Source organism: Manacus candei, unplaced genomic scaffold (assembly GCF_025592945.1).
Source record: "Manacus candei isolate 608988 ecotype Guabito, Panama unplaced genomic scaffold, ASM2559294v1 h1tg000050l, whole genome shotgun sequence".
Classification (NCBI taxonomy): domain Eukaryota; kingdom Metazoa; phylum Chordata; class Aves; order Passeriformes; family Pipridae; genus Manacus; species Manacus candei.
The window spans coordinates 1608354-1617402 of record NW_026138098.1 but is presented as its reverse complement, the minus strand read 5'-3'; the positions used below and the strand labels follow the sequence as shown (position 1 = coordinate 1617402).

The window sequence follows — 9049 nt, the reverse complement described above, 5'->3', positions numbered from 1 at the left end:
CCCTCCCATTTCGATCCTGATCCTCCCATGGTCCTGATCCCCTTCCGATCGCCCCACGGTCCCGATGCCCTCCCCACCTCGATCCCGATCCCCTCACGGTCCCGATCCCCTTGACGATTTCCTTCCATCCTAATCTCGAACCTCTCCAGGTCCTGATCCCCCTCCCATCCCGATCCCGATGCGCCCCCCGGTTCCTGATCCCGTCCCAGTCCCGATTCCCTCCCTGGTCCTGATCCCCTCCCAGTCCCGATTCCGATCCCCTCCCAGTCCTAATCCCCCTCCCGATCCTCTCCCATCTCGATCCCGATCCCCTCACGACCACGACCCCATCCCGATCCCAATCCCTCCATGGTCCCGATCCCCCTCCCTTATCCCGATCGCCTCACGGTTCCAATCGCCCTCCCATCCCGATCCTCCTCCCATGGTTCTGATCCCCCTCCGATCGCCACATGGTCCTGACCCCCCTCCCGATCCCGATCCCCTCACGGTCCCGATGCCCCTCCTCACCCCGATCCCGATCCCCTCACGGTCCCGATGCCCCTCCTCACCCCGATCCCGATCCCCTCACGGTCCCGATGCCCCTCCTCACCCCGATCCCGATCCCCTCACGGTCCCGATGCCCCTCCTCACCCCGATCCCGATCCCCTCACGGTCCCGATGCCCCTCCTCACCCCGATCCCGATCCCCTCACGGTCCCGATCCCCCCCCACCCCGACCCCGTCCCGATCCCCGATCCCCATCCCCATCCTCACCCCGCTCCCCCTCACACTCCCGCCCGGCGCTTCGCGCGCTTCGCTGAGCGCCCTTTCCCCTTCCGCCGCCGTCACGTCCCTTTCCCCTCCTCACCCTCCTTCCCTCCCGTCCTTTTTCCCTTTCTCCTCCCCTTCCTCTCCCCCTACCCCGGGCGCTCCCTCCCTTTCCGGCCGCGCGCGCCGCCTGGCTGGAGCTCAGGAGGAGCCGCCGCCGCCGCCGCTGCCGCCGCCCCGTGAGGAGCCGCCGCCGCCGCCGCCGCCATCATGCCGGTGTACTTCCAGCGGCCCGAGAACGCCCTGAAGCGGGCGAACGGTCAGTTCGCCCTCACGAAACCCGCAGCCCGCCGCGGCGAGCTTACCCGCGCGGGGCAGGGCAGGGCAGGGCCGGGGCCGCATGGCGGGGGTTGGGGGTGGCGGTGAGGGGAGGGAGAGAGGCCCGGCCCCGCCTCACGGACACCGCGGGGCTGGCACGGCCTCACCGCGGCCCCGAGCCCGCCCGGACGGGCGGGCTCGGGGCCGCGGTGAGGCCGTGCCAGCCCCGTGTGGGCTCGGCGCGTAATGGCCCCCGTCCTTCATGTGACTGCGGTGAGGATGCGAATGGCCAGGCGCCTTCGCTTGCCCCTGGAAGACAGGCCGGCAATCCCAACTGGCACACAACCAGCCCGGTTTTATATTTGTCAACTGGCTTTGCTTTTTTTTTTTTTTTTTTTTTTTTTTTTAATATAGTATCCTAGTTTTTCTTTTTTTTACAGTATCCTATTTTAAGGCCGTGTAGACCCTTCGCTGTCGCGCTTAAAGGCGTCCACAAATTGCTGGTCTTGAAGCGGCAGCTGGAGAGGCTCTGGGGGTCTCTGCATGCTTCAATTGCTTAGTATTTGAACAAACTGCATCTTTTACTGTGTTTTAGCTTCGCTTTTGAGATTCCGAAGCTGGGAAGCTCTGTCTGGTGTCTGAGCGCCTTGAGCAGGCCCCTGCTTTAATTGTTTCTGCCATTATTTCTTAGGAATGTAGTGCTTTCCGAATAAAAGCAGTGCACGTCCCCAAAATTACTAACCTAAAATTCACCGGAAAATCCCACAGAGGTAAAAGATGAAAGATAAAATCGGCTTCGAAATGAGATGGAAGATAAAATCAGTCAGCTTTCCAGGGCGAAGCTGTGTTGCATCAGTCCTGTTACTGGAAAAGATGCTCGTACAGTAGTATATAAACACCAGTTAAACTTCAGAATTCTTGGGCAGAGTAAATTGTACTTGGTGTACAAGTCATGTTTCTGGTTACTTTGACCTTAAGGTGTTCAAATCTGACATTCTGTTGAGGCATTCCTGGTATTTATTTAAATTCACATTTCTTGTGCTGCTGCAAGTCTAAATAATTCTGATGAACTGAAGGACTCTGGTGGAACTGAAGGGTGAGAACTGAAGGGAGTGTTCTCCAGACAAACGCTGGCAACCCTGAATTTCAGTGGACTGAACACAGAGCATGACAAGCAGTGTCAAGTCTTGCAGGGGCTCAATATTTTCATGTCCAAGCGTAACAAAGGGTGGAAAGTTGTACCTGAGGCAGACTGTGTGTTGCAGGAAGCAGCTTAATGTTAAACTGACATTTCAAATCGGAACACTCAGTGCAGTTTCCAGAGTGTGTTTTATATGTAAGGCTCAGGTGAGCATTAGGATCATTTAATGCTCCATGTTCCCAGTGACTTCACCATACAAAGGTGATGTTCAGAAATATGAAGAGCTTGAATGATTTTAAGTATGTACAGATATGTAAGAAAGGTGGTTTTCTCGTAATAAATGCTAAATGTAGGTCAAGGTCAACCCTCAGCATTTGTTAACATCTGGCATTGCTTTGTAGTCAAGGATGGAATCACCTTTGGGGAGTGTTTTATTGTGGCAGATACTGAGCTTGCCCACTGTTAGAGATACTGCAAAGCACGTGACATCTTTGTCACCTCCTGTAATGACATGTCACCTCCTGTAATGACATACATTTTTTTCACATTGAAAACTGAGCTTAATTCAGGATTTTGTGTTAGCAGTAGGTCAGTTGTTGATGTGTATCAGCTGCTTCTTGGCCACTCAGAGCTTCAGTTGCTCTTTTGGCTACCTTTTAGCATTTTAAGTGGTATAAAAGAAAAAAAAATGAAAAAAATGTAACTGACAGCTGTTTATGGGCTGAGCTTTGCAATTTGTGTGTTACAGATCTGAATGTCCATAACTTACAGTTCCTTCTGCAAGGCATGGTGGTGTGTGCTGTATTTGACTCTTCAGGTTCACTTTGTGCTTTTACTGAAGTGTCTCTTAAATTAGCCTTAATTATTTGACTTACTGGTAAGAACCTGCTTGGCCAGAGTTAATTAAAAGTTTCAAAACAATATGAATTAGTTTTGTGCTTTGTCCAGTTGGTTATCGACCACTGAGAGCTGTGGTTGGAATGCCCTGGTGTTGTTGCAGGATTAAACTTGCCTTTCAAGTGTGTTTTCTTAAATAAAATGTAGAGCTGAGCAGTAATTGTCTGAAAAGCAGCACTGAGATAGAATAGCAGTGTAAATTATGGGTTGGAGGACAGCTTTATTAAAATTCCCTTGGTGAGTAAAAGTACTGCTGGATACTGCCACACCGTAGCCTTAATTATCTTCAACTGTATCAGGGTGCTTTTTCTAGAAAGGAACTTGCTCATCTTATGCAAGCTCATTTTTTACATAAACTGAGCCCTGAATACGTGCTATGGTGGTTTTTAGATTAAAACCACACTGCTGCTTTCAAACTACATCTTTTGCTGTGTTTTAACTTCACTTTTGAGATTCCAAAACTGGGAAGCTCTGTCTGATGTCTGAGCACCTTGAGCAGGCCCCTACTTTAGTTGTTTCTGCCATTATTTCTTAGGAATGTAGTGCTTTCCAAAGTACTTCATGGGAAGTACTGGCTCCACCCCTCAGCCTTTAAGAGTAAACACTTTTCCCACTGGCTGTACTTCACTTCCCCTTATCTTTTAAACCTGTTTGCTTCCCATTCTCAGTGTTCATTTCTCCTGCTTTGCTGCAGTGAGGAGCACATTTAGTGGGGGGTCTGTGTATGTGGGTTGCTGCCTTGGTGGTTGCTCATGGGTGGTTTGCTGGGTTTTGTGCTGAGCAGAATGTGTGGGATGTCAGGGGTGGGAGTTGCTGTGGTGCTGAGAGCTCCTGTTAGTAAGAGCAGCTGCTTAGGGATGAATAAATGGGCCACTGGTTCCAGCAGCAAGGCTAGTTTAAAAAGTGTTTGACCCTTCAGCTGAACTGCAGCAGCTTTTGGTGTACCTTATATAAACAGAAGTGCTAGACCACTCTGAGTTAAAAAAACCCAACAAACCCACAAACACTAAAACTTTCCCGAGTGAAGTTAGTTTCCCCCCTCTTTCCCTCCATTCCTTCCTCCCTTCCTTGTGCCTTTTCCTCCCTGACTCCCCTCCCTCTTCCCTCCCTGCCTCTGAAACCAGCTGAACAAGTGGATGTGTATATTTTACTATTCTGTTTGAAGTGCTCATTCATGCCAGGATGGATGGAGAGACCTCTCCCCTATCCTCAGGTTTACATGTAAATGGAGAGGTTTGTTTGCCACTTGTGTCATTGAACGACTGGCACTGAGACAAACCATCAAGGAGCTTTGGGTAGAGTTAATTCAATTCTGAAAGTTTCTTGTGTTAAGCATAAAAAAATGCATCTTCTGGTGTGCAAGTCTTTTGCTAACTGGGATTTTACTTTCAGAATTCCTTGAGGTTGGCAAAAAGCAGCCTGCCCTCGATGTTCTCTATGATGTTATGAAAAGTAAGAAACACCGAACATGGCAGAAGATCCACGAGCCGATTATGCTGAAGTACCTGGAGCTCTGCGTGGATCTCCGCAAGAGTCACCTGGCAAAAGAAGGACTGTACCAGTACAAGAATATTTGCCAGCAGGTACATTTTCTGATTTTTTGTTTTATTTATTTATAGCAAGCATGGTATCTGTCAGCTGATACAATCTAAAAGTAACTGAATCCTCTCGAGTTAGAATTAATCTGCCTTTTAGATGCTCTTGAGTTTGTAGCGTTTACATTTTAAATATTTGCTGCCTATTGTGGGTGGAAACATCTTCCCATTTTTTTGCCTTTGGTGTAGGTTAACATCAAGTCTTTGGAGGATGTTGTTCGAGCCTATTTAAAATTAGCTGAAGAAAAAACAGAAGCAGCTAAGGAAGAATCCCAGCAGATGGTACTGGACATAGAAGACTTGGATAACATTCAGACTCCAGAAAGGTGGGCAGTCTGTCTTTAAAATGTAGTAATTCACAGAAAGTATACTTGTTTTCATTCACAAAGCTGAGATATAAATGTGGTGGATTTGAAATGGAATACTGGTGGTGGTCTAGAGGTTTTCCAAGTAGGGAGAAAGCAGGAATTTTGCACTGAACAAAATCCTAAGTCAGAGTAAAGAAAAGTAAAGAAAGTAAGTAGTAAAGAATAGAAAATTTGTGGGAATGGTTCTGTGAGTTGGGTCACTGCTTTCTAGTGTCTGCTCTGATTTGCATCTGTAGTGGTATTGGAAAGTTTATTATGGAAAGCTTCTCATTACCAGTTGATGTATAAATGCTGTTAATGATGTGAGACCAATGTAATTCCTGTATCTGATAACCTCCAGTTTTTCTCTCCCCATTGTGCATGTACAAACCAAAGCAAATGTTACTTTATAATTGCTTGGGTAACTGATGAAATAATAGAAGAAAGGGCATACAAAGTACATTCAGAGTTAGAATTAATTGGATGGATAATGATAACAGAGAGGAATAGAAAAAAGGATCAGTAAATACATCTGCTGTAGGTTGTGTGTGTAGACCTTCCCTGGCAAGTAGTGCTGGGTTAGGGTGAAACAAGTCTCCAGCTCTGAGAAGTCATTGTGTAGTCAGTGTTTTGTGGGAGAACTTCCTATTCTGCTTCAGGCAAAGTGATGTTAGCTCCAAGAGCCTGTTGATGTAGGGAATGCTCACATTAATTCAGAGGACAGAGATGTGTGGATGACATCTGTGGAAAAGGGGTAACAAGGCGGGGGTGAAGACATGTTTTAAAGCATTCCAGCTGAGTTTGGAGGAGGCCAGACATCTAATCTGGGGAAAGGTGAAGCTACTGATCCCTACCAGAAGGGATGTTTGCAGCTGAATTGGAAGGGGACTAAGACATTGCCCAGTGAAAGATTGATGACATGTACTGACAAAAGGAGACAGGAAGCAAGAAGGAAGTTAGTGGGAATTCTTTCAATTAAAATCTTTGCACAGGAACTAAAAAAGTAAAAGTTTTATCTTCTGATGATAGAAAATGGGAAGAAATTATTGAAGTAGAGGTTATTTGTCCTGTGTAGGAATAGAGTTATAGTAGTCAAGTAATACTCATAAAGACCTGGAGTAGAAGGCTGTGGATTTATATGTTGACAGCAGAGCTCTCTGGGAGAAGTTGGTTGCAAAAAAAAAAAAAAAGGGTTCCAGACCTGTCTTCAGTAGTTGTTCCAGGATGGCAGTGCCATTCATGTTTTTTCCAGAGCCTGAAATTGTTACAGAGGAAACCCACTAATAGTTAAACAGTGAAGATGGACTGCCTGCTCTTTCCTTGTTCTCCTTTCTATGACTGAGGACTAGAGAATGTGTTTTCAATCACAATTCTTTATCTGAACAAGCACAGTTTCTTTATTGTCCTCTAGGTCCTGTTTTCTAACCTTCTCATACTTTTTTGCTGAATTCACCACTCGATCTGTTGGAGAAACCACTGGTGATGTGTTTAATATTTAGTACTGGTGCTCAGGGAAGCAAATTAGAACTGGAAATGGTGTAGTAGAAAAGAGCTACAGGAGTTGAGAGTTTATATTAGAAGCATAGTTCAAAAAGAATTTTAAAAATGAAGGCTTAGGGAAGGTGATTCTTTGTCAGTTTGTCATGGTGGGTGGACTGTTCAGCATAAAGGCACCACGTGAGACACAGCACTGAATTGGTCTCAAGTGTCTCAGGAACCAATCTTGTATTTCTCTGATGAGAGAATGAAGTTACAGCCACTAAATACAAGATTATCACATCTTGCTTTTGACATTTATTTAAGCATCTTTTTCATATCAAAATTTTAAAGGATTAAGTGTTCTGTTTTTCGATGTCTGTAGATTGTAAGGCACACAGTGCCTCTGTGTCACATGTCAACAAGAAGTGAACTCTGGCAGCGTTGCTGGTGGCTAAAAAGGAGCTCTGAGCAAGTACGAAAGTGTCTGTATTGACAGTGATACCTCACTCTAGCACAGCTCCCTGGTAGAAAAGGGAAGGTGAAAATCCTGGGGTTCATTTCCTTTGGCTTACTCGGGAAGGATACAGAAGTTTCTGAAGTCTGTTACCTCTGGAGCTTGGACGTGTCAGTTGTATATGCAGGGGCTAGATTTTGAAACTTGAAAGCAAGGACATTATCTACATCCTTTAAAGGGAAAGGGAGCCGTCTGAGGGACCAGTTTGAAAATAAGCAATAGACTGTTCAGCAGCAATTTTCTGTTCAGATTTGTCCAGAAAAATTGATGAGAATTGTAGGGAGTAACTCACTTTTGGTTTTTTGTTTTTCCTTACTCCCTGCCCTGACTACAGTGTTCTTCTGAGTGCTGTAAGTGGAGAAGACACTCAGGATCGTACTGACCGACTGCTTTTGACACCCTGGGTTAAATTTCTATGGGAATCCTACAGGCAGTGTTTGGATCTTCTCCGAAATAATTCTCGAGTGGAACGCCTGTACCATGACATTGCACAGCAAGGTAGGTCCAAAAGATGGAAACTTAAAGTGTAATGATGTGGTGTCCCACCCTGAAGGGGAAGGGAGCATCCAAGATTCACAGATGCTCGTGGTTGAAAGGAACAACCAAAGTCAGAGGGTCCCCAAAAGCTTATGAAGTTTTATTAGTAAATTACACACTTGGCATGGAAATTGGTATGTTAGTCCCTGAGCTAGCAGGGTAAGCACACAGCTGTGCACTTCAGATAAAGGGATAGGGTGAAAGAGAAGAGAGAGAGAGAGAGGAGTTGAAAAGGGGAGAGAGAGGAATAAAGGAATAAACAGAGATCAGCGGTCCTGGCTCCAATGTCAACCCAGCTGACGGGGTGTCCAGGGTTCTGGGGTGCATGCACACCTGGGCTTTGTGGGAGGGAACCTTTTTACAGGTAAGTTTTCCCCACCCTGGAGATGAATTTCTCACTTCCTATGCAAATCAGTTATCATACCCAGTCCCTTCTTCTGGACCTTTCTGGGAGTGGGTTGGAGGGCCTCGGGAGTCTTGGGTGGTCTTGGTCCCCCCCTACAGTCCATCCCTACTTCTCAGCCTCATTCCTGTGCCTGCACTCTGCTGTATTGTGCTTATCTCCAGGAGCCAGAACAAGGACCTTTGTCCTAGAAAAGTGCTGCCCTACCCCTGTATGGCCCCTTTTCCAGCCACATCCTGTTCTTTCTGACAGTGTGTTACTACCAACACCCCTTGGTCATTTTTGCCAACAATCCTGAGTTGTCTCCACGGCTATCCAGCTGTCCATGTTTGAGACATGCATTAGCTCTGTTATCTTCTAGGCTTCTGCATCACCCTGTGGCTCAAACACCAGTATGGACTTGGTGATCCATTGAAAAGGGAAGAGGAGAGAGGGAAAGGGAGATAGGGTTTGTCTGGACAAGTTACCCCTTAGTGGCTCAAGTTGTTTAACAGCTCAGTCTGATGACTAAAGTCCTTTTTCCCATTTGGAACATCTCTGTCTTGTCTCTTTAAATGCAGTCAGGCTGAATAACAGAGATCTCTTTAGTCCATCTGGTCCAGTTTGGCCTTGACATTCCTCATGTGGAATCTCTACTTCTGCTTCATGAAGTACTTGCTGCACTGCTGTTGCTATTCCTCCACCTTTCTGGGGGGATTGTGATTAGGGTATTACATAATTTCATGTCTGGAGGGAGTGGAACTACCTGTAAAAGTTTGGCAAGCACAGCATGTGCAATCATGGGTGAACGTTTATAGCCCTGTGTGGGTCTGCTGAAGGTGTATTGCCCTCCCTTACAGGTAGTGGCCACTTGAGCCTTGTCATATTCCCAGCATGGAATCATAAACCCCACTTCTTTTACATCTAGAGTTGCCATTCACAAGTGGGACACTCTGAGTTTTAGTTACCAGTTCTGCAAAATTTAGCTGCTTGTAGGGTTTGCAGTACCGGGTACCACAGCTCTTAGTGGGGCCAAATCAACTACAACTTCAGAAATTCCATCTCACACCACAGCCAAAACCCAGCACTGTGA

General features: G+C 46.5%; 1 protein-coding gene across 2 annotated transcripts in view; it reads left to right on the top strand.

Annotated features, from left to right (window-relative positions):
* Nucleotides 1–901: 901 nt before the first annotated feature.
* EIF3A (eukaryotic translation initiation factor 3 subunit A) overlaps nt 902–9049 on the top strand; it is a 36481-nt gene continuing 28333 nt past the window's right edge. For both annotated transcript variants that reach the window (XM_051800371.1, XM_051800370.1), the window contains exons 1-4: nt 902–1065; nt 4495–4685; nt 4887–5023; nt 7372–7535. In XM_051800371.1, the coding sequence (XP_051656331.1) occupies nt 1017–1065; nt 4495–4685; nt 4887–5023; nt 7372–7535 (541 nt within the window). In that variant the 5' untranslated portion in view covers nt 902–1016. The remainder of the gene's footprint in view (nt 1066–4494; nt 4686–4886; nt 5024–7371; nt 7536–9049) is intronic.